The 26,094-nt window shown below is 45.4% G+C and overlaps 1 protein-coding gene across 2 annotated transcripts in view; it reads left to right on the top strand.

The window, feature by feature from the left end:
- Positions 1 to 15,416, top strand: part of LOC125307624 (glypican-5-like) — a 154,072-nt gene extending 138,656 nt beyond the window's left edge. For both annotated transcript variants that reach the window (XM_048263714.1, XM_048263793.1), the window contains one exon: positions 15,182 to 15,416. In XM_048263714.1, the coding sequence (XP_048119671.1) occupies positions 15,182 to 15,366 (185 nt within the window). In that variant the 3' untranslated portion in view covers positions 15,367 to 15,416. The remainder of the gene's footprint in view (positions 1 to 15,181) is intronic.
- The last annotated feature ends 10,678 nt before the right edge of the window (positions 15,417 to 26,094 follow it).

The following is a 26,094-nucleotide window of genomic DNA, read 5'->3' on the forward strand; positions in this document are numbered from 1 at the left end:
ATCAAATGGTTTTCATCAAGGGCAATGACTGCATGCTGCAACTTCTCTCTCTTTCTCTTTCTCTCACTCTCTCTTTCTCTCTCTCTCTCTCTTTCCCTCTCTCTTTCCGAGCCGCACCTCATCCTCCAGGATGCCGGCGAGCGTTTCATCCTCCCCGGAACTCAGGGTGTTTTTCAGCACTTTACCTTTGATGGACGTGCTCTCTGAACTCCCTGGTTGAAGACATCAACCAGCAAGGTGTTCATGGTAATATGGTTTAAGGCCAAATGTAATTTTCTTTGCCAGCCTTTTTTTGTCCTTGTATATGTTCTTACATGTGCATACACTCACACAGGCACACACAGACACACGCACATGCACGCAAATGTATATATGTGGTGCATACACTTGTGTACAGACTCACATGTACATGTGCCTATGATTGTGATGATTAATTCATCTAAAAATGTTAAATGTGTTAAAATAGAATAAACACATATAGTATATGTGTTGAATCAGAAAATCTGTTAAAACAGATTATTCCACTGCTTGGTTGAATTTCCCATTGTCCTACGTAATTAAGAACGACCATTAACCGTATGTTATTTGCACACCTATGAAGTAGATCTATTTTTTTGGCCGTATCACACTTGTATATTAATTCGCCGAACTCGTTGTAAAGTTTAACTTAACCGTCACGTTGCATCCAAGCTGTAAAATGCAGACGTTCAGAACATAGCAACATTGTAGCATATGACGGAGGTGGCTTTTAGCTACAGTAGATGGGTGACAGCAGGCTAAGTAAAATAGCGATATTTCAAAGCTAAAGTTCATCAGAATCTTGGGATACGCCCGCTTGACAACGGGAGAGATAGAACTAACAATTGGCCTTTGGCCGTTGCAACCATCCATTTAGAACTAGTAACGCAGTTTGTCCTGCAAGTTGAGAAATTAGTTGATATGTGTCGGAAGAAAGTAGTTCTACAAACAAGACAGTTTTAGCGATTAAAACGTTTAAATTGTAACAGGAAATGAACACAACGCAAGTGGCAACAGTGGAATAAGCGGGATAATGGACTCCACGGTGGTCTGTTCACAGAAATTAATGCTCTTACGAGGTTTAAACCTCCGCTTCGCGTCGGGGCCGTTTACAACCTCGACCGTGCATTCATTTCTGTGAACAGACCACCGTGTCGTCCATTATCCTTTACATAAATAGCTACAGATATAATTGTCTACCTGTAGTCGGTGAATAAATACATCAAATAAATGGTTGAAAAATGTCAAGCGCAAGACCCCGACCCCTTTTCCAGTTCCGCCCCATTTCTCTCTACCACTAGTTTCCTATTTCATCTCTTTGCTGTCCTATCTGAATAAAGGCTTAAAAGCCCCCAAAAATGTTATTGTGTGCCTAGTCTGGCAGAATTGTGCATCATCAGGCCCACCATGTGACACCTGTGATGTGGCCTGATTGAGACATACTGTAGAGCCATTTTCAGTTCCCTGTGTTGTTCCCTGCTGTGCTACCACTGGTGATGCGTGCAGATGAAACAGGAGTAGAAGTTTGTTCCAGTCTGTCCACTGACCATTTATTGTCATACGATTTAGGACATTACAGATAACTTCAAGCAACATAAAATGAATAATTAAAGTAAGACAATCTTGTATACAGTAGTAGACCCAGCTCTTCAGAGAGTAGGCTACTTCCTCTCTTAGCACAAGCAACAACTGGACATGCTAATTCTAGCACTTAAAACTAGACTGTCCCCCTTCTAGAACAGTCACTTGATTCTATGGAAGTAGTATTTATTGCTGCACTAACATTGCTGCACTAACATGTCACACTGTACCTTGATTGTTTACCTCTTTGTAAGTGGATTTGGATAAAAGTGTCTGCTATGACTACAGTAAATGTCCTCTTGGGCACCAACTTCAGGCGGGGTAGACAGACACGTGGCCAAATAGAATCACTCACTCATTCACATACGCATTACTCACAAAGAAGAAACCATCATCAAGTCAAAAATCAGTGTGAGAGATGAGTCCCTTTCAGAGGGCAGTCTAGACAAGCAGAGCCAGGGAGACCTTCAAATGACCAAGGAGTGGGAGGTGTGTGTGTGTGTGTCTGTCTGTGTGTGTGTGTGTGTGTGTGTGTGTGTGTGTGTGTGTGTGTGTGTGTGTAAGTTGGGGTGTTGGGGGCCCTTGAAGTACTCATTAGACATGCAGGGTGTTAGGCACCCAGATCCTTTACATGCAACCCTACCAGGCTCAAGGTCACACCACCACCTGTGTGTGTGTGTGTGTGTTTTTGTGTGTGTGTTTGTTTGTGTGTGTGTGGTATGTGTAGTGTTCAAAATAACGTTAGTCCGCACACTGAAAACTCCGTTTTAAAAGATTTTAATCACCACATGTGACGTTTGGGCTGAATACCCTTCGTCTGAAGAAGGGTATTCAGCCCGAAACGTCACATGTGGTGATTAAAATCTTTTAAAACGGAGTTTTCAGTGTGCGGACTAACGTTATTTTGAACACTACACATACATACGTTATTTTGAACACTACACATACACACACACACATTATTTTTTATTTCTGAAGTATTCTGGTCCAGCACCTGTTTAAATCTGGATGTGCGCGTTCTTCTTCTTTTTTGTTCTTTTTTGTACTTATGTGTAGTGTTCACTCATGAGCATTCATAGAGGCAATATGTGTGTGTGTTTCAGTAAGAAAGGGTAAGGAAATGCACTTCACCCCTGGGGGAATTGCAATTCGCCAGCTCCCATTTAATTATTTGCCGGTACTGCATTAGAGCGAGTGGAAAAAAAACTGAATCCCTTCCCCTTAATGTGTTTTAGAGGGACCGCTGATGAATGTCGAGCGAAATGCCTACTGACCGGGCTTACGTTTGAAATGTGCCTATTCAGTATTCCTGGTGGGCCAAACGGCTGACTGCGGGGATGTTGGCACGGCCATCCGCTCCGGATCCACTATGAGTTTGCACGCTTGATTGGCATGCAGACTGACAAATGAAGTCATCTTTCCCTATGATTAGCCCTCTGCCCCTCCCTCGCTCCATCCCTCCTTTCCTCTCCTCTTTTGCTTTGCTCTCTTCTTGTCTGCTTTTCACTGCTCAAAGATGTGCAGTGTCTCAATCTTCGCTCGCTGTGTCTGTGCTTGCCAAGCATAATGATTCGCCTCTTTGGAGAGGGCTAAAATGCGTCTGTGTGTGTGTGTGTGTGTGTGTGTGTGTGTGTGTGTGTGTGTGTGTGCATTTGTCTTTGTGTGTGTGTGTGTGTGTGTGTGTGTGTGTGTCGTCCCTTGGCCTTGTCCTCCCTCCACTAGGACAGCCATCCTCATGAAACAATGATCCACCATGAAATCAGCCATTCAGAATGGTCTTGCAGCCGTTAAATGAGCCTCGGCGTTGTTTGATTAGCGTGACAGTGTGAGTGGAAATTAAACCGAGACCTGCAGAAGAAATCTACACCGCAAAGAATCCTCTTCATTTCATGGTCAACATTATCTAACTTTCCACACTGCACACAGATACCCACATCACTTCTTCATAGTCAGAAGCCAAGAAATCTAGATGAGTCCATCCTTAAAGATATGCTCATTTGCTGTAACCCAACAGATTTTTTTTTTTTTTTGTTTTTGTCCTACATGTAGGTGGGGAGGTAACAGGTTCTGTTGCTAGGTAGGTTGTCATTAAAGCAAGAGTGAAAACAGCAGAGAGACAAAACTTCTGATTAAATGGTAGGTTAAGTGAATTAAACACAGCATCATTCATATCTCAAACAGTAGCTCAGCTTTAGCGATTTATGCATGAGGAAAGGCTAATAAAACACCTTGCGTATCATTTAGCATGAAGGTCATTTTAGCCACCTTTAGCATGGCAGTTCACCTTCACGTCCCCTGACCTCACATCTCTGCCTTGCAAGCTTACTGGCCCGTAGTTCTCGATAACAGGGAGGCCCTTTTGCATGCCAGTGTAGGCAAGAAAGAGATGCAATCAGTCTTGAATATCATGAAAGAGAGAACCTAGAGCATAGTTTCCCAACCTTGGGGTCGGGGCCCTATGTGTGGTCGCCTGAAATTCAAAAGAGGTCGGCTGAGATACTGTGTATCTTGAAATTGACCACTACATTACATAAGAATATACATTGAATAAAAAAAAATATTAAAAACCACCCGCATGAGGTCTTTGATTGATGTAATCATGCTTGAAAATCAAAGTACCGCTCTCGACTGGATGTTACAGCAGAGATGAGATGGGCGCTCTCACAACATGCTGTGAATGATTGGGGTTGCCAACGCTTTGTAACATCAAAATAGGGTCACCTGCCAAAAAAGGTTGGGAACCCCTGGCCTAGAGGCATACGTATGGATAGGAGCACTCACCAAGCCACCACTTGTCCAAAATGATGTCTTGCTTTGTGCAGTAAAACAAATAACCAACCTACCAACTCTATTTTCTTTTCTTTTTTTTTCGATTTGGATGCTACTGAAAACAAATGAATTTCTAAAAATGACCTAAAAACTGACCAACTCAGACCAAACTGAATGCAGTAAGGAGGCTACCGTGGAGCAATGACTGGTGGCATCTTCAGTGTGCCTTTTGTGTTTCTGTGGAACACAGCAACGCCTCACCCACACACACACATGCACATAAATGTCCACACACATGCACACATACAGCCAGGACCACTTTCATCTAGAAAAACAGCCATTTATTGCAACATGAAGGAGTATGCTCCACAATTATTTTACTTTGGAGCGAGCTAAGCAAGCAAAGGGAACAGCAGGGGACCTCCAAAGAGCCTTCTTCTTTCTAAGGGCAACTGTGGTTTGTGTTACTGAATCAGCTGAATGTCAGCTGATGGTTGAAAGTGGGCTGACTTCCTGTGTCCTGTCTGAACTAACGCTTTTTCTTATATGTGTACACAGAGTCACTCATGCAAACACCTTGCAAACACAAACATTTCCAAGTGTCTCCAAACTTTTGGCACACACACACACACACACACACACACACACACACACACACACACACACACACACACACACACACACACACTCACTCATTGAAGCAGAGACGTACTGGTGTGCTGTATCCATTTGTCTTCACACTGCTGCCTCTGGTCATGGCCTTGGCATGGTTGCTGAGTTTCTCTCTGTGCAGTGGAGCTTGGCCTCTGTGTTGTCTTGCACAGAGAACCACACACACACACACACACACACACACACACACACACATGTCACCCACATGTACAGACATGTGCCCTGTCACATACATAATCACAATACAAACAACCACACACACACCCACCAATACAAATGGCTGTAATAGTCCCTCTCTGTCCCCCTCTGGTCTCTGAGGCCGGCTGTTAGGGCCGGAGTCGTTCCCGCGCCCACAGTGTCTGTGCCCGGGACATGGAAAAGCTGCAGAGTGTCTTTGTGGCCATGACATCATGTAGAGAGCACCCCAACCCCATCCCACCCTCCCTCAGTTCCCAGCACATGGTCTGCTGAAGCCATTCACAGAGAGAGAGAGAGAGAGAGAGAGAGAGAGGGCTCTTTAAGCAGAACCTTGAGATACTGCTGACGGAGATCAGTCACTGCGCTGAATGGGCACCAGTCAGTGGCTAATCATGCCCTGACCACAGGAATGCACGCTCTCTGCGTCTGGACCAGCCCAGAAAGGCTTGTTTTTCTTGGTGCCTTTGGGCTCCAGCTCGCCTCATCTCTGTTTGTGAGGTGTGGTGCATGGTGTTTTAGTGAGGACTGAGCGCTACGGTCTGTCAGTGGCGTCTGTCCGTTTTGTTCACTTAGAGACCCAGACTGTCACAGTGTGTGGGTATGTGGTTGTGCATGTGTGTGTGTGTGTCCTTGAGACGCTGACACAGACAGAAGCACATAATGCATCTCGCCAGTGCGGCCCAAATGTGGCCATGCTGGCATCTGTTGCCATGGGACTATGTGGTGATCACATGGCTGCCACGGTGACCATCATTTTCCTCCATATCTTCTCAAACGGCCAGAGCTTCCATCCATGTAGACATCTGTCGCCCCTGCAGCATGGAAAACCTTTGGCCTAAACACAAGGCGTGTAAATGTTTTCTTTTGTTTGTTTGTTTTAATCAGCCACCTGAATGTTGCTACTTAGCACACAGCTGGAGGTGATGAAAGTTACCAAGCAGTTTAGTGTATGGGTTGGGACTGAGGAATAAATTAAAAATGTCTTTGTGACTTTCTGATTCTGGAATTTTCCACCCACCAGCAGCTGGGCTGTCTAGCCAACAAGAATGTGGATGCCTGGGCCTGGACAGAAGCAGAGACAGGAAGGTATTTAAGGGGGTGAAGAGGGGGAGAGGAAGATGGAGAGGGAACGTTGGGTAGAGAAATGGTCAAGAAGAGAGAGAGGTGGGGAAAGAGAGAGAGAGAGAGAGAGAGAGAGGGGAGAGGGGAGGGGAGGGGGAGAGGGGAGTGTCAGCGGGGAGTGAGCGAGCGAGCGGGTTCCGGCCCTGATGAGGCCATCAGTCAGAACCCTCATTAGCAGCCCAGCAGCCCAGCCAGAGACCGGCGCGCCAGATGGCTCCTGGGCCTGGAGATGGACCCCACTAGCCACACTCAAATATTGTTTCTTCCTTGCTTAGGGGTAGAAATGGGGAAAAAGCGCTCTTCTTGTTTAGTCGTAATGGCCATCTAGTGGGTGTCCTCATTGCAGAAGCCTTTTTGCCGTTTTTGTTTTTTGCTGATAAATGCAGCAGACTCTTTCTCTTCTCTCATCTGCCTCACACCAGGCCACTTAGGACTCCCCACATGGGCCCACCTCACCCTACCACCAGCTGTGGCCTGCTCTCTCTCTCTCTTGCTCTCTTATTCTCTCTCTCTCTCATGCTGTCCTCCTCTTGCTCTTTCTTCATTTGTCTTTCTTTCTATTTTTCTCTTTTCTTTCTCTCTCTCTTTCTCTCTCTCTTTCTCTCTCTCTTTCTCTCTCTCTCTCTCTCTCTTGTTGGTTTGTGCATTTCTTTTTTATTTTGCACATAATGACTAATTTTCCATGCACACCATATTCCGGTTTTATTCAGAATAATGACAGTATTTTGATCGTCAGTGAGTCATGTAAACGCCTTATTCCAGCTGCCATAACCCGATTAAGCTCATATTCCGTTTACTAAAAACCCTGGCACATACCTCTTTGAACCGGAATACTGTGGCTTGTAAACACATTAGTCGGAAAATGCCCCTTCCGGAATGTTAAATTCCGCCTGCGCATGTTCATGCAGAGAAGTTTGGTAGCTTGGTTTGATGCTCTGACACTTGGCAAATGTAGAAGTGTGGAAGAAAGTTTTACTAGTGAAGATGAAGGGTCAATTTATGTATTAAAACCTGAAAGTTTAAATGTCATGGTGGAATTTATCAATGGGTGAAAGCATCGTAATGCTCAAATTTGCAGGTTTTGCTCGCACTGCTGACAGATGAAGAATCGGTGGAAACCCCTCAAAGCAGCCTATTGTAAGGATAAAATGCAAAACAATAGCGACTCCAATCTTCAATCAAAATTCACCTCTCTTGTGGTCATGAATGAAATTCAGAAAGAGACCATTGATACGTCAGAGACCAAGAGACCATTGATACGTCATGACGCAGATACTACTTCTACTGTACACCGCTTGCTTAACTCAGAATATGCCGATATATCTAAATATCTTATTCTGAATGTACATCAGGTTTATTAGCCAAGGTCAGGCCAGGTTTATACATGCATATACAGGGAATATTGCCATAGCCAGAACATGGTCCGTATTCAGAATATGGTGTGCATGGAAATGTACAGCAGTCATTGATTGAAGGATTTGTCGGTTCTCTGTACACTCTGTACATCTTTCTCTGTCTCTCTCAGAATGACTCTATGCTGGTTTCGAGCGTAGGGCAACAGAGTAACAGCAGCACACGCACACACACACACACACACACACACACACACACACACACACACACACACACACACACACACACACACACCACGCTCCGCCAGCCCACATCAAAGCACTCTCGTCACAGCCGCCATCGATCACAGAGCCTGCTTATGTGTCTGCTACATCCGACATCCGTCCGCCATCTTACCTCCCACAGCGTCTTCCTCTGCAGCCTGGGCCAGCCGCCACTTTGCAGACAAGGCCGACTGTCAAGTCAAGTCCATTTAGAGTAATATAGCGCATTTAACATAAGAGTGCTAAAGTGCCTAACAAATTGAGCTGAAGATTTAAACTGGCACAGTACAGTGCATCGGAATCATAACTGAAAGCAAACAATCGCAATCAAAAAGGTTAAAAAAATAGACTGAGAGAGAGTTCACCCACATCACACCATCAGTCTGGTAAACCATGGCAAACCACCAGAACCAAGCCACCGCGACTGATTGGGAAGCAATAAGGTGTCTGTGTGAGAGAAGAGCTGTGGAGAAACAAGACATTTCCTGTTGTGTGATGTGGAGTATTTATAATGTATCACTGAAAAACTGTGTACTGATCAAAAGCAGTCCCATGGTGTTGGAGAAGGACTCTTTTCAACTGGCTGTATATGACCACACATGACCACACATCCATAAATGACACGTGCCTACATATGCACAATCATATCTAACAGTTCTAAGATAAGTAAGGCTTGCATCATCCATATATTTTGATGTGGGTGCATATACTTCAGTACATAAATACATATACATAGCAAACAGTTATCACTGTGGATATTGTAATACGTATGGTGCATTGTTCATTGCCACTCAGAGTGCACAATGCATACAGCGTGTTGTTTATTTGTTTTTGGTGTGGTTTGTCCATTTGTCTGTGTGCAAGATTGCGCTTCATTTACTGGCCTGATTTCCATGAAACTTGGTGGAAAGGTGTAGCATGGTCCAAGGACAATCCCACATTTATTTATAGTGATTTATGACATTTATGCCATATGACATTCACACCTGGTTTGCCTGCCAGTGTTCAAAGCAAAGAAATGCATTTCTTTACAGATGGTCTCACCCAAAACAGTTCATGAAATAGCACATACTGTAGGTGTTCTCATTACATGGACTTAATGAGTTAATGCAGCTATGTATCATTTCTTTTATCAAACTGATCACTAAATGTGATGTATATCTTATGATTATTATTGGATAGTGCTTATGTCAACATAGAAAAGCCAATACACACTGATATTTTGGGTTTGACTTACATAGAGCAGAGCTACCTGGCCATAGTGGATGTCTGCACCCTCCTTGTCCCTGTAGTTGGTAGTAATGCTGCATTCCAATTGTCCGCCCCAGTCGATTGCCAAGTTGTTTTCCCGAGCTACTAACAGGAAGTTGTAAATGGAACTCGAATTTCCAAGATGGCTGCAATCATTAACAGTAAATTAGAGATATGATAGACATGCACTGTTTATTAGCAGTTCTGTCATTAAATCAGTCGTAGAAACAATAGTGTCCAACCTCTATCTGTCGGTATGTTGCTATGACGTTTGTTTGTGTAAAATACTGTGTAATGCTTCATTACAAACTGGCATTGCTATATCTGATAACAATTGCTAAGAGACAATTACTAACAAACAGTTGCATTTTGTTCTCACGACTTGTTGCATTTTGTTCTCACGACTCTTACGACAAATGGAAGGCAACCAGGTTGGGTTTTTACATGGATGTGACATCATTCTGAATCACTAGTCGTTTTACGGAACAACTGCAGCACACCCTCGGCAGCACACCCTCTTATCTGTCCGAAACATCTCTGGCAATTTCTTGAATGTGTTATTGTCTTGCAGTAAGGGTGTTATCATCCACCCACCTGCCTCCGTGAGGAGTCTCAGTCGGGTTTCCAGTCTGTGAGCTCGACGGCCGTTACCGTTTCTGCATCCTCCTGTGCTCACAGTGAACCACACGCACTGATGCTGCGTGGTCCTGTCCACCCGTGTAGTGAGATTTGGCTGGAAATGTGTGTGAGAGCGTGTGTGTGATGGTGTAAACAGCCTGTTGGAAGTTGAGGCAGAGTGATCAGAGTGATTTTATTTTTTATTCAAAGCATTTACTAATAGCATTTACAATCAAAGCTAATATTGTGGTCAATACTCAACATAGAGGTCCCTCTCCAGTGTTAAAGGGTTAAAAAGCTCCCCCACACTCGGACCCAGATTTACAGCCAAGTGTTCAAGTGTTGCGTGTGTGTGTGTGTGTGTGTGTGTGTGTGTGTGTGTCTGCCTATGAGATGTGGTAATTGGTGTTTCTGTAAGAATATTAGAAAAGGAATCAGTAGGTGGATTTGTATTCTGTCCCTCTGTGTGCACAGAGTTGTCTACATATTTCTGGAGTACCATGTCTACCTTCATGTTTTATGGATCGCACCATGCTACTCACATGAACACAAATACGCTCTCTCACACACACACACACACACACACACACACACACACACACACACACACACACACACACACACACACACACACACAAACACACACACACACACACACACACACACACACACTCTCTCTCTCTCTCTTTCTTTCTCTCCCTCCCACTCCCACACACCCCCACTCACATACACAGGATGTAGCACACACATGTACAATTTTGCGCACATACTGTACACACACACACACACATACTGATTACACTCCTCCATTGACCCTAAGTAAAACTCAACCTTTTACTCTCAACATCTTTGTACAGTACATTTGGGAGAGTTATTAAAAAATATACAAAGGCACATTTGCATGCATATCCACCCCCCACCACTCCCCCAAAACACACACAGACATTTTTTTGTCTAAATAAAATCATAAAAGTGTCTACATTGTATATTCCATATCACACCATGTGGATTATAAAGGTCACACTGCTTTGATTACTCTGTCATTATAGAGTCTAACTGCAGTGTGTAAGAAGGACTGCTGGAGGCACTTGGTCCTGGCAGGGGATATGGTGAGAGTAGCACTGTTTCTCAATTGCCTACCAGTATGGTGTAGTCTGGTTGGAGGAAGAAGGTTGTGTTGTCATCATCTCCTTGAGCATGGAGATTGCTGCTTCCTCTCTGCGCTCTTTCAGAGATGGGAGGTGGGGGAGAGGCTGAGTGCCCCTTCTAGAGATGATCTTAAACGCCCTGCGTTGCACGCTTTCTAGCTCCACCTCCTGCCCTTTGCTACATCCAACCAGAAGTCCATATTCCAGCTCAGATCTAATCAGAGCAAAATATATCAACAGGAGATCATCAACTGTCATGCTTGTTCGAGCCAGGACCCTCAGCAGATACAGACGCTTTGATATCTTATGTACCATTTCCTCAACTTGTGTGTGAGAAAGCGAATGTGTGTGAGAAAGCGAAGAAGAAACTCTATTAAGAATACAAAAGACACACAGCAAGCCAAACTCTTAGGGGGGGATCACATTAGCCAGCGGCATGCAGCAGATTTCCTATTGTTCTCTATGGAACGGTGGCAACGCTGTTCGTAACGCTAGCGTTTAACAAGCTGAGCGTTGAACTTGGTTCAACTTTCAAAGCACAACACGAGTGTATTCAATTGACAAACTGTTTGTGTTGCTTAGGAACGAGATAAAACTTATTATGGTCTGAGCTTTGCGTTACGTTTGCCGCTGCCGCTGGCTAATGTGATCCCTGTCTTAGGCTGAGAGGAGGCAAGAGCAGCAGTCCCCAAGCTACAGCTTTCTCTTGCACTCCTGGCAAAGGAGCTTCTCTGGTCATCACTTCTTAACCTCGACCATGTGGACTTCACTGATGTCTTCAGGTGTAGAAGGCCAGTGACAGGCAAGAAGGTGCAAAAAATAAAGACAGGATACACATGGCCGTAACATACACACATGTGGACTCACACGGTCTCTCTCTCTCTCTCACACACACAAACACACACACACACACACATAAACACACTCTGTTTCTTCTTTTTCTGTCTCTCTCACACACACACACACACTGAGAGTACAGATCGATGTGTGTGCAGCGTTTAGCTTGGCCCAGGCAGTGTTTGGTCCTCAGCCCATCATCTCATTGGCCTCCCAGGCCCTTCTCATAACAGATGCAACACGTCTCTTAGCATAAACAACTACCTCACCGCGTAGTGAGATAAATAAGCTGCTTTGTCTATTGTGCTCTGGAGGAACAATGCGAGCTGGCACTGCACTGGCGTCAGATTGCAGGGGCAGGAACTCTCTTTGATTTCCACACTGACCCATTGCCCAGCTCCCCAACTCTTCTCTGGCTGAGAAACAGGCCACAAGAAACGCTGTGTGTACTGTGGCGGGCAGCGGCTCGCTGCCTCGCTCCCGTGATAGAGAGCTGTCTAACTAGACATGACTTTGGATTGAAGGCATCTTTTAAGAAAACGTTATTATGTTAGCACAAGCAAGAACACTAGTCTAGCTTATGGAAGCTGGCAGGCTAACGGTAGAAAGTTGTCTGACAGACAATCAGTATATCAGACCAATACAATCAGTATATCAGACCAGACGCATGGAATAAAAGCATATAATTCAAACATTAGGGAAGTAGCCGCAATTGTGTGTTCATCTCTGTTCAAAAAGTGTACACAATGGCCTGAACTAGTCATTTTAAAGAAGGGAAGAAAAAGGGGAATGTATATCTCACCACCTCTCAGGTTGGCCAAGGACACACACACACACACACACACACACACACACACACACACACACACACACACACACACACACACACACACACACACACACAAGAATCTCAAATTCACATAATTACACACACAAATACACACTGAGTCATTTTTGCTGTGATACTATCAGGGGAATCAGTGTGAAGCAGCAGCGACAGCAGCAGCAGTGGCGTAAAGCAGCACAGGACAGCGCTCCCCCGCTCACTGTGCTATATGTCTGGGATTCATGCCCGGACCAGCCATGATAGATGACTTGCTGTGACCTGAATGCCTACGCCTTTCTAAACACGAACAGGCGGCTCGTCCAACAAAAACAGGTTAGCCAGAGCACAGCTCGGCACAGCACAACGCAATACAACGCACGCCCTGTTACATTAGAAACTGTGAATTGGTATCAATGGATAGCCTTTTTCAGTGTCAGTGATTTGGAATTAGATATCGATCTTTACACAGGAGGTATACACAACCATCATCAGACATAGCCGGTATTAATGCTATTTATAAGATTTGTGAGTGGGGCACTTTCAGCTACAGTCAAAGTATGGAGACCAATAAGGAGAGAGAGAGGGAAGGGGGGAGGGAGAGAAAGGGAAAGAGAGTATCATTTCAGGAAGGCAAAGGAAGTGACCTTTGACTGGGTCTGAGCTCCGCCTGGGGTCACTGTACCTTTGACAGCTGAACAGCTGGTCCTTGGCTGCCGCGATGTTCCAGAAGTGTCAGTGTGTGTGAGAGAGAGAGAGAGAGAGAGAGAGAGAAAGAGGGAGAGAGAGTTTGTGTATGTTTGAGATAGAGATAAAGAGAGAGAGAGAGTAAAGGTGTGCGTGACAGTAACATCCTGGGTCAGCAAAAGCCAGAGATGTGTGTGTTTGTGTGTATATGTAGATAGATAGATAGATACTTTATTGATCCCCAGGGGAAATTCAAGAGAGAGATGTATATGTCTGTGTGAGTGTTTTTGTGTGTGTGTGTGTGTAAGTGTGTGTGTGTGTGTGTGTGTGTGTGTGTGTAAGTGTGTGTAAGTGTGTGTGTGTGTGTGTGCATCGGCGTGGCCGTGTCTGGGTACTCAGTTTAATCTCCCATAATCCACTGTTAGGGCAGAGAGGAGCGCATCCCGAGGCCTTCCGAGAGACCTAATACACTTCGATCGGCCTGATTGACCACCACCTGCCCACTGACAGGTGAAGGAGAACAGGGGGAGAGGAGGACACAAAGAGGAGTGTAGAGAGAGAATAAGGACAGCGAGAGTGTGAGAGAGAGAGAGAATGGGAGAGTGTCAGAGAGAAGGAGAGACTATGAAGGAGAGAGAGAGAGAAAGAGAGTTACACTGAGAGAGAGAAAGAGGAAAGAGAAAGCGAGAGAGGGAGGAAAAGAATGAGAGAGTAAGAGAAAGTGAGAGAGAAATAAAAATTGTGGGCCGGAGATGGGCAGAGGGGGAGGGGGAGGTGGGATTGGCCGATTTATGTGTGATTGGCTGTAATGATGTTAGGAGAACTGTCCGTTATACAAGGCATGAAGATGATTAGGGCCAGCCTGACAGTCAGTCGTTTGTCTGTGTGTGGTTTTTATACGTGCGTGCGTGAGTGTGTGTCAACATTGTGTGTGCGAAGAAGTGGGGGGCTTTAATCACCTGACTCTTGACTCAAGTCTGAGTCGAATCACAAATTGGAGGACTTGAGACTTGCTTAACTGAATTTTATAAGACTCGACTTTGACATATTTTATTCATTTCTTGAGACTTGATTTAGCCTTGAGACAGAGGACTTGTGTTTTTTTAACTCATGGCAGCACATTTAACAGTGGCAACAGTGGTATAAGCGGGATAATGGTCTCCACAGTGTTTAGTAATCACAAGTTAATGCACTTCGAGGTGTAACTTCCGATACCCGAACGTTGTGTTGTCCATTATGCCTTACTTAACGCATAGCAGCTAATGTCAACATGGAAACATGCTTTATGCATTTCCTGTAGTAATAGCTGTATAAAGGTGTTTGCATCATTTCTTAATACCAAACTATCAAGTTATTCTTCTTCAGTCTGAACTTGAATAACCCATCATGTACCAGGGCAGATCACCTCATATCACCTCATATCACCTCTCTCTCTCTCTCTCTCTCTGCCCTCTCTCCCTCTCCCTCTTCCTCTCTCTGCCCTCTCTCTTTCTCCCTCTCTCTATCCCTCCATCTCTCCCTCTCTCTCTCTGTCTCTCAGTGTTTTCTGAGACAATCCAATAAATCCAATAAAAGGAAGATATATTAAAGTCTCTTTATTGCCATCTTGTCTTCTTTTTCTGTCGGTACCTGTCTCCCTCTGTCCCTCACTCTCTCTCTCCCTCTCTGCTTTTCTCCCTCTGTTGTCTTTTGAATCTGTGGATGAAATGTGAATCTTAACAGGATGTCTAAACTGTTATCATGTATCATGTATTTCAGTGGTGCCATGGCTTTGTGATTTAATGACTGATTCAATAGATCTCTCTCTCTTTCTCTCTGTCCCTCTGTGTCTCCCTCCCCAGGCCATCGGGAGAGCCCTGACGTGACCGGCCGCGTGGTCGTCCAGGGCAGCTCCCCGGAGGTGTCCTCCCCCAAGCGTCCCCCAGTGGTGCGGGTCACAGGAGCCGGCCCCCCTCCTCCTCTGCCTGGCACTCTGCTCATGCTGCTCCTGCTGCTTCTACTGGTGTCTCAGTGGACCGTGCTCTAACTCTAACACACACACACACACACACGTACAAATACACGCATATAGCCAACCCCCCCACACACACACACACACACACACACACACACACACATAGCTTACACTCCTACACACACATGCACACAATATTTCTCTCTCATACACACGCAAACACACTCTCACCTCTCGGCATCTCCTCTGAGGTGGAGTGAGATGTTGGGGGGTGAGATTCCAGGTGGTGGACTGGACTGAGATAGGGAGGCCGCAGGCATTGGTGGAGTTGTGTTTTATTTTGTTGTTTTTTTCTCCACATGTGTTTGTTTTTGTCAGTGCTTTGCCAATGTATGTGTGTGTGTCTGACAGCGTGTCTTTCTGGCCGGTGACTTACTTAACCTGCTGCTTAACCTGGCCTGCTCCTGGTTGGCTTGTGACCGCCATATTTTTCTTGGGGGGTTGAGGGCAGCTCCCTTCTCTCTCTCTCTCTCTCTCTCTCTCTCTCTCTCTCTCTCTCTCTCCTCTCTCTCTCTCTCTCTCTCTGCTTTAGCACTACATAGCACTCTCTCTTGATCCTCCGCCCTGGTGAAAAAAGACAAACTGTCAGGGCATGGACTGTTCTATCCCCTCACCCCAACTACACAAACAAATGGGCTGCCTCTGCCCACACACACACACATGCATACATACACGAGACATTCATTTTCAGATATGCACCGCACACACATAGATCCACATAGAACCCTACACACTCTTACTTTTGCCTACAGTTTGCCTCCCAAGCATTGAAAAACTGTCAGTTGTTTTTTGACGTCGGCATTACTTTTTTATTTACTCCTGTGTCCTGCTCCGCTTTAAGGCCAAGATCTTTGCACTGTCTTCCTTTTGAAGTGTCAGCAGAAGTGACCGTCGAAGTTAACTCTATGCATTCAGGCTCATTTATTTGCTCTGCCCAGCAAAGATAATGGAACGCATGATAAATGTGTTAAATAATCACTCATCATCAGTTCTGGAAATGAGGTTATCTGCCCAGTTCCCCCCAGTGGCTGTGCATGCTTATTCAGCAGCTGAATGTTATCACTACTTCATGATGAGAAAGATTGTGCACGCACAATACATACACTCCCCTCTCACAACACAGACACACACACACACACACACGCAAAATACACGCTACCCCCCCCCCCCACACACACACACACACACACACACACACACACACATAGCTTACACTCCTACACACACATGCACACAATATTTCTCTCTCATACACACGCAAACACACTCTCACCTCTCGGCATCTCCTCTGAGGTGGAGTGAGATGTTGGGGGGTGAGATTCCGCAGGTGGTGGACTGGACTGAGATAGGAGGCCGCAGCATTGAGCGTGGAGTTGTGTTTTATTTTGTTGTTTTTTTTTCTCCACATGTGTTTGTTTTTGTCAGTGCTTTGCCAATGTATGTGTGTGTGTGCGCGCACAGCGTGCTCGGGCGGGTACTTACTTAACCTGCTGCTTAACCTGGCCTGCTCCTGGTTGGCTTGTGACCGGCGGCCATATTTTTTCTTGGGGGTTGAGGCAGCTCCTTCTCTCTCTCTCTCTCTCTCTCTCTCTCTCTCTCTCTCTCTCTCTCTCTCTCTCTCTCTGCTTTAAGCACTACGCATAGCACTCTCTCTTGATCCTCCGCCCTGGTGAGAAAAAGACAAACTGTCAGGGCATGGACTGTTCTATCCCCTCACCCCAACTACACAAACAAATGGGCTGCCTCTGCTCCACACACACACACATGCATACATACACAGAGACATTCATTTTCAGATATGCACACGCACACACATAGATCCACATAGAACCCTACACACTCTTACTTTGCCTACAGTTTGCCTCCCCAAGCATTGAAAAACTGTCAGTTGTTTTTGACGTCGGCATTACTTTTTTATTTACTCCTGTGTGTCCTGCTCCCGTTTTAAGGCCAAGATCTTTGCACTGTCTTCCTTTTGAAGTGTCAGCAGAAGTGACCGTCGGAAGTTAACTCTATGCATTCGAGCTCATTTCATTTGCTCTGCCCGCAAGATAATGGAACGCATGATAAATGTGTTAAATAATCACTCATCATCAGTTCTGGAAATGGGAGGTTATCTGGCCCAGTCCCCGCAGTGGCTGTGCATGCTTATTCAGCAGCTGAATGTTATCACTACTTCATGATGAGAAAGATTGTGCACGCACACACATACACTCTCTCACAACACAGCCTGGAGGGATTGTCAGTAGACCTAATATCACGGTGAATTATCATTTTCACAGTTTCTCAGAATTGCACACACACACACACACACACACACAAAGCCTTGCTCCTGTACGTTCAGACACACTCCTGCATGGTTGTTTGCCATGCTTTTAAACCTGAAACCTAAAGCTATCTTCTGTACCCCAGCAATGAAACCCTGTACCGTTCCTGCACCCCCTGAAGTAAGACGTGAACTTTATCACCACTCTTTGACTGGATGAAGCTGAACGTTGAGATATTGCACTAAACAACATGAGTCACACACATCCTCCATGATTAAACAAGACACTAATAAAAAAAAGCTACTTACAGAAAATGAAATTCCAAGAAGTTTAAAAATTGAATATTAATAATTATGTGCATTTAATTACTAACATTTTACTAAGTACGAGTCAGCAGTTTTTGTTTCAGGCCCACAGGTTAATACCCCTTTTCTCTCACCACACAGCATTTGACGAGTAAGGTCTCTAATATCAGATTAGAATGTTGCTAACTGAAGCTTCCGTTTGATGTTTTAATGAACTCAAGCGACCGTTCTGAATGGCAGCCATAAGCGTAAATTCTAGATCTGTGCGGTATAATTCTGGAAGGACTTCCAAAGAAAATCTCACTCCATTAAAGGGTGACAGATAGACTGTAGCAGACTGTGTAGTGGACTTGGCCCAGATTTGCCTCAGATCTGGGCCACATGTGGTCCGCAGTCAGGTGCTGCCTGGGGTGTCTCATCTCTTCAGCCAGTGTGAACAACCACAACAACAACAATGCAAGCAACAAGTTGCATCGGCCAGTCTATCAACATATTCCTTATCACAAGAACCAGGACTTTAGGGTTTCATGTCATTCTCTAAGAATATGCAACAGTTTTTTTGCTTTGTTGTTTTTCGTTTTTATTCTTGTTTCTAGAGGATAACTACTCCGTTTTCACATGAGGTTCACCCTTTCCTCTTGCTAGAAAGGCAAATCCACACCCAGTTAAAATGAAAGCATTTAAATAATTTTGGTGTGGTTGACACCGTCCTCTCATCCTCTCACAGAGCTTCTGTGGTGTGTGTCACAACTGAGGAGTAGCATAGCTGTGGATGCACAACAATACATCTACATACTTTACATTTCTGCAGACTCTCTTTCAATGCTGCCATATCATATTTCATGCCTTATACATTCATTACAATAGAGCTTCTGCCTTATCTATCAGAATGGATACATATTCTTATTTACATACCATGTGTTCGTCATAAAGAATCAATTAATCGGCTGTTAAGGGTCTCACAACGATGTTAATTCAGAAAAGTGTACATGGTACAGTATTTTTTCACCAGCTGTTGTATGTATTTTTATAATGCAGTGTGTCGTGTGAATATCCATGTCTTGAGTGTATATCTGTGTGATCTCCGTTGAGGTGAATGTCTGTGTGGGATGGTGAAGGTGATCAGGTGGTGGGGCTGGTGGTAATGATGGCGACGGCAACGGAGACAGCGTTGGCTTTGTACAGTTCCCCCATGTCTGTAAGGAACTGGTTGAATGTAAGCATCCATGTGTATATAAGCCTTTTGGTTTTCTCTCAGCGTCTGATACACCAGACAGACACGGTGTGATCTGCTAAAAGGGCTTTGTACCTGGAGACTGTAATCCCTCAAGTCTTTGCTCAACGCAGTGTCGGTGAGGTGGCAAACTGGCCTCAGCTCTTTCAGGCGTGCTACTTGCCACTGGCCGCGATCAGCGAACAAGGCCATGCAGAACGCTCCATCCAACTCCATCTCTCGTTGTTGTCCTTAACTCGCATTGAATGCACAAAGAACACTTATTATAGCATGTGTAAAAATGTATATATTTTAAGTCACTCACTGTTCGTTATATGTTTTTGTTGTTGTTTTTTTCTGTTGGTTTGTTTTTTTTTTTGCTTTCTTTTATATTGTAAAAGGTGAAGTGTGAGAGTAGATGACCTGGAGGTAAGGCTTTTTCACGGGTTGCTGTTTGTTTTTTGCCACCTTCAAATTCTATTAGTAGAGCTTGACCCTCTTCATACTTTAATTTAGTGAGATCCCTATGAGAATTTTCCACGCAGGCCACCATCCTAATTCTGAGGAAAGGGAGAACAGGCTCATGTTCAAAACAATTTGTTCTGAGAAGGGTGCTGTCACTTGCGAGTTGTTGTCGGGTTGGCAAAAGGAGTCTTAGCCAGAGACCGCAGGGTGTTAAGAGGAAGTTTGCGAGACAGAATCATTCTCTCTCTCTCTCTCACACACACACACACTCTCTCTCTCACACACACTCTCTTTCACTCTGTCTGTGTCTTAGTGTTTTCACCTCATCCATGAAATCAGATGACTGACAACCTGCTCAGGTTTTCCACCGCCAACTGTCATCTTGAATTACACAAAATGCGCAATTACCTGTGAGGCTTAAAGTCAGTGTTTTAATTAAAAATGATGAGGTACTGGAGGGGAGGCGAGAGTCAGTCGAAGCTCCTCACCTTCATTGCCGCACTCTGAAACCCACACACACACACACCTCTCTCCTCCTCTCACCTGGTGGTGGATTTTGCAATTGTTGAAACTCGTTTGGTTTGTGTAACGACACGCATGGAACATTGGTGTGTCACAAATGTCACCCCCCCTTAGGATCTGACAGCCCTCCCATGGGGTCGATTGATAGGGTATTGAGATGAGAGACAGAGAAGGGAGGGTGAGCCAGATCAGTCACTGTGTGAGTCACAGCCCCCTTCACACACACACATCCCATTCTGATAGATGAGGACACTTACTGAGAAACATCCTCCTTGACCTCTAGTGACATAAGGTATGAGGATAAGTTTGGGATAGTCAGGACAGGTTGTCAACCCCTTCTCTCTCTCTCTCTCTCTTTCTCTCTCTCTCTTTCTCTCTTTCTCTTGCTCTCTGGCTCCAAGATTCCGTCATTAGTTAGAATCTTTTTCCGGTGTTAGGCTAAAGACAACTCTGGCTGGTGTTTGATGGTTTGTGCACCCATCGAGTCTTGATCATCCCTTTCTGTTTATAGGGTACAGTGACTCATCGTGTGGTAAGACAGGTACATGCCAGAGCATTCCACCCTGTACCCCCACCCTCTGCTCCCACCTAATCAGATATCAGTGGAAGCATCAAGCGGCCATTAAAAAGCCTTACCCCAGCTGAAGCGTTTGCAATGTGGACGGTTTGCAATAGGTTTGGACCCAAGCTGTATTGGCAAGACATTATTTCTAGACATAATGGATATTTCAAATAAATCTATAAAGTTATGTCTCATTGTCTCATTCTTCTTTCACTTTTATGAAGATTTTATCCAGGTACCGCCGTGATTTTGCTCGTGTACACATAGTGCATAGTACACATACACACATTTAAGGCTCTCGTTTAAATGACAGACAAGGTGCAAAGTATCAACAAGAAAAGTTGTCTTGCATAAACTATACTGCTCAAAAAAATTAAGGGAACACTTCAATCATACAATGGATCGGTACTCTGACACTGTTTGGCTCTGAGCACAAGTAAAACTTTTGAGGCGAGTGTTTTATTTTGCAAGAACTCTCAGACATTCTGTGAAGGTAGTTGGAGAATGGAGAAAAGGATGGAAGGTTTAAAAAAATGTGTTTTAACAATTGTGGAAAACTAAGTGTTCCCTTAATTTTTTTGAGCAGTATATAAGGTCTTGCCTATGGTGTTAAATTAGAAAATTGATTTTGGCTTTATCAAATTAGCTATAGTTAATGCCAATGCCCACTGGCAGCATCTGACGCGCATCAAGTGATGGCAAAGTTTAGTTTGAACAGTGCAAAGCCCACTGGCGCTGAGCCAAAGTTTAGAAAATTGTTCTAGCTCGAGTGTCAAATAGACACGAATGTCATGGCCAGTGGGCATCGGCCTTTAGACTTAAGACTCTGCACTAATTCAAATTAGGAGTGGTCAACCTGTGCAGTGAAAGCGTATGTTGCGCCCTTTATTGTGTTAAGGTCCTGTGCTGTACAGTACTATAATGGTGAGGGACGTGAGGCATGACCGCAGACTGGATCTTTTTTTTTTCACGCTCTGACTAATCAAGCAGGTGAGCTGCAGCCAGGTGAGTGGGTCTGTTCTGGTCGATAGTGGGTCCATTAACGTCAGCTAAATGTGTTTGTGCCGGTCTGGTAGAGGAGGTTATTGCCTGGGGACTGAGAAAGCCTCGGGGCATCTCGGTCGGAACACGTTCCAATGTTCCAGAAGGGCCACTCAGAATTCAGGGAAAGAGATGTTATTAAAGGAAGATGGGTTGTGTTGTGCTGTGACAGTGACTTGTTTTGCTAGGTGTAGAGGAAAACTCCACCGCAAATAAACAAGTTCAGGGCGATGTGTTCTGTGGGATGGCCTTTGTACACAAACATGCATCTCCTCTGAAGACTTTTTCCCCTCTGTACCTTACAACCTCCTCTTGTAGTGTTGTAAACAGTGTTATTATTCAGTGTTTTCTCTCAACCTTGGACATCCCTTTTCCAAGAAATCTCACACACATCTAGCCTTTTTAAAAAAATCATTTCCATATCTTGTCTTGTTTCTTCTCTTCTTTCTCTCTCTCTCTCTCTGTCCCTCTTTTCTTGGGCCTGTTATTTCTGTAGCTGGCCCGGGGCGGTGTGGATCACATATACCCCCAGCCGTTAGAAGTGCTGACGGCCCAGTCTGCATTCCCTGCACCCCACCCCACCCCCAGCCAAGCCAAGCCAATCTCGGCCCTTGGCCCAGACGAGAAGTCAAGCTAATAGCAGAGCCACCGGTGACGCCTCTGAACCGCTGATGTGAGACCCACTTCTAAAATAGCCCCAAGAGAGAGAGAGAGAGAGAGAGACAGGGGGGTGTGACAGAGAGAATGCGCGAGAGAGAGAGATGGATGATGGGCTGGGGGCAGAGGGTCTTCCTCTCCTCTCTCTCAAAAGAGCCGAAGGGACTTGCGCTTTGAAAAGCCTGAAATGGATCCCAGTGTGTACTCACTCTGGATACAGTCACCCCCACCCCCCCTCCTTCTGCCACTCCCTGTCCTAATCGGGGCTTCGCCTCAGGTTCTCAGAGGCAGTGCACTTTAAACAGAACTTCACTCTTCTCTTCACTCTACAGTCAAGACTCGGCAGCGAATGCCAGTAAACTCGGTGCCCTCCACTCTCGGTTAGAATGCCCCTTCGAAATAACACTTTTTGGAAACAATTAAGGGCAGTCATTATGCCATTAAACCCTCTCTGGACCAAAAGCCAAGACCACAGCCTATCTAGTTTGGGCCTTTAAGCTGAGTGCTGACAGCGCTAAGAGCTGAGACTGAAAGACAATGTCGCTAGTTTGTTATTATCACAGGCCTGGTGCTGGGGGAGTGTGACAGGCCCTCGTCTTTTTCTCAAGAGCCGATTCTCAGAGGTCCCGGCGTCTGCGTCATGCGCCGAGGAGATGATGCAACACATAGATCACTTGTGCAAGCACAATGAGCCCCAGTTTGAAGGCGATCCATATAAATGTCAGGATGTGGCCTCGGCCTGGATGATTGCGCTTGCCAGAGTCACTGAGTCACAGCCGCGCGCCCGAGCCTTCAAGAGCGCCCGTCTTAGCAGCTTTTCAGAAGAACGGAGTGGCTTGTCTGTGGCCCTGCCCTTGGAGGCATCCAGGAAACTTTCACGAGCAAGCTATTCTCCCCACACCCCCCCCCAAAAAAATGATCCCTTTCACTGGGAGTGCTTCACGGTCTGGCTCCCGAAACAGGACCTGTCACATACAATCCTCTCAGCACAGGCTCAAACAAGCATCTGTGATGAAGATTAAGCTGCCGTTGATGATGAGAAGTAGGAGTAGGACTACATTAATGATGATGAGGATCATAGCAGACAGAAGAGGGATGGGTCTCAGAGCCACAATACCTGGGCAGCGTGACTGCTCATTGTGACTTCATCTGGCTGCCTCACAATGGGTGGGGGCACAGCAAACATCTCCATGGCGACAGATGATTTCGAAAGACTGGGGCTGTCTCCCAGGCTGGTGTCTTGAGGCTAATGCTAGGTGTCACAAGCCGAGGGTCGGTAATTATTTTCCATAAATACTGGAGATTCCTGGACTAACAGTGTCTCTGCTGCCATGCTGAGCTGTGCTGTGCTGCTGCCACTGCTGTTGGTGTGGCCAGACTCTTAGCTCTGGGCTCGCTACCCTATTCCTGGCCATGTCTCGAGCATGCCGCGGTCGGTCGCCCTCGCTCTGTTGACGAACAGACGCATAGATATGTTTAGCCATCGGCTTCCTAGAGGCAAATAGAGAAGGTCTATTTCCTCCTTGCCCCAGCACAAGACCAAACCCCTACACTGCGTACCAAGGGTTGGGACAGAGACCCTTCCCCTGGACTGCTGGCAAAGGAGCTGAGTGTGTGTGTGTGTGTGTGTTGTGTGGTGGGGGGTAGAGGGTGCAGTATGTGTATACCAGAGGGTGGGAGTATGGGTAGGTGGATTAGCCAGGAGACGATAAGTGTGTGTGAGGATTTATTTGTAGGTGTTAGTGGGGTCATATGTTTTGGTCATGAGGACATTTTTTGTGTATGCCTGTTCATTTGTGTGTGTGTGTTTGGGGGGGCTGAGCATCAAAATGGCATTCAGTGGTACTTTAGCCCAACTCACTTTAACAACTTATTTTTACCATATTGTGTCAAATGACTAAAATAATATATTCAGTCAATTTTGTACTTGAGTTTATTTATTCATTTAAAGCAAATGTATTTGTGGGATTCACATATAAATAAACCAGATGGTGTTGACAGTGTCTTTCCATTCGTTTTGGAGCCTTAGCCCTGTTGGATATTTATGGGGCTGTATTCTGCAGATCACCGCAGTGTCAACAGTCCCTTATGCAAGGCCACACGCTTGTGCAGCAGTGCAGTAAGCAGATAGGCACACACACTTCAATTCTGTCCAGACCAGGAGGAGTTACCCTAACCAACGCACAACACACCCCTCAGGCAACTCATTAGAATGTATCTTTCCCTCTCTCTCTCTTAGGGAAAAAAACTAAATAGAAAAAATGACCACAATAAAGCAAAGAGAAAGTAAACTCTGCAGCGCAATATGCCCGAATCCCACAGGAACCTGGGCTTACTTTGGACGTTATTAAATGAAAATAGAGGACGTCATGAATGACTCTAATAGCCCAAAGGCCAGTGTCTGCAGATGACCTCAAAAGGGATGGTGTTTGGGACTGTGGGGAACGTCCGATTTCTCTCTTTCCCTCCCTCTCAAACATTCACTCTTTCATGACTTACTGACTTGTTCCCTCCTACTATTAATATCGATTAGGTCTCTCCACAGAGGAACATATGCATGAGCCTCCATCCATCCCTTCACCCCAGGTGTGTGAGAGTCCGAGCACCACACAGATCTTGGGCAGTCATGGGTCAACATGAACCCTGGCAGGATGGATTACAGAAGGTCGCCATGTAAAAAAAAATGTGAGAGATTAAGTCAATAAAAAAAATTAAACTATGTGTTGGAAACAAAATAAGTGGCCTGGACAGAACCATATATGGGCATTCCAACCACTCGACATATTGATTTACCTCCACAGGATCTTTAGAAGGTGTCAGCTGTTGAACCCAAAGTGTATATCAACAACGTGTCAGCACATTCCGGCACTACACCTTTAAAGCTGTGAGTGGCTGTGAGCAGTGGGGAAAAGATGGTGCTGAGTAAATAGCTGTGCTTGGCATTAGTCATGTCTCCCTAATTCTGCTAAATCTGTGTTACTTGACTGCTAATCCTCTCTTGTTGTATCTCTAATGACTCAAATGGATTCTTCGCATGACTCGCTTCATTTTTATAAATTTCTCGGTTTATTCTTGGTAGTGTATTATTCATGTGGTGTAAGGGGGGGGTTTGAATGCAAGCTACTCCGTGGCGCTCCCTAAGCTAGTGTCAATAGCCTGCACTGACATTTACTGCGTCTGGCCTGTTGATATTTTCTCCCTGCGTTGACTCCTCTGTCATTAAAGGTTATTGTGTCATTTTCCTAATAGGCAAACAAAGAGGCATGCCAGTGAGGAGGTCATATTAACAGTGTGTCTAAAAGCAGCAGGGTGCAGAGGAGAAATATGACTCTCTCTCTCACTTTCCCTCTTTTTTCACACACCCAAACGCGCACACACACACACACACACACACACACACACTCTCTTTGTCCTGCTCCCTCCCTTCTCTTTCTACTGCTCTCTCCCTCTCTCCGTCACTGGCTCAGAGTGTGTGTGTGTGTGTGTGTGTGTGTGTGTGTGTGTGTGTGTGTGTGTGTGTGAGGCAGTTCAGCTGGTCTAAAGGCTGGATACATTATTTAAGAAGGGTCCCTGTCTGGGCGCTGACACCGGACATTACTCACCCTCACCGCCCCACCAGCGAGCCTGCAGCACAGGCAGGCAGGCTGGCGGGTCCTCCAGTGCCCCTCCCAGACCTCACTGCCAGCAGCACAGCCCAGGGAGGGCATC

The sequence above is a fragment of the Alosa alosa genome, chromosome 1, assembly GCF_017589495.1.
Source record: "Alosa alosa isolate M-15738 ecotype Scorff River chromosome 1, AALO_Geno_1.1, whole genome shotgun sequence".
Classification (NCBI taxonomy): Eukaryota; Metazoa; Chordata; class Actinopteri; order Clupeiformes; family Clupeidae; genus Alosa; species Alosa alosa.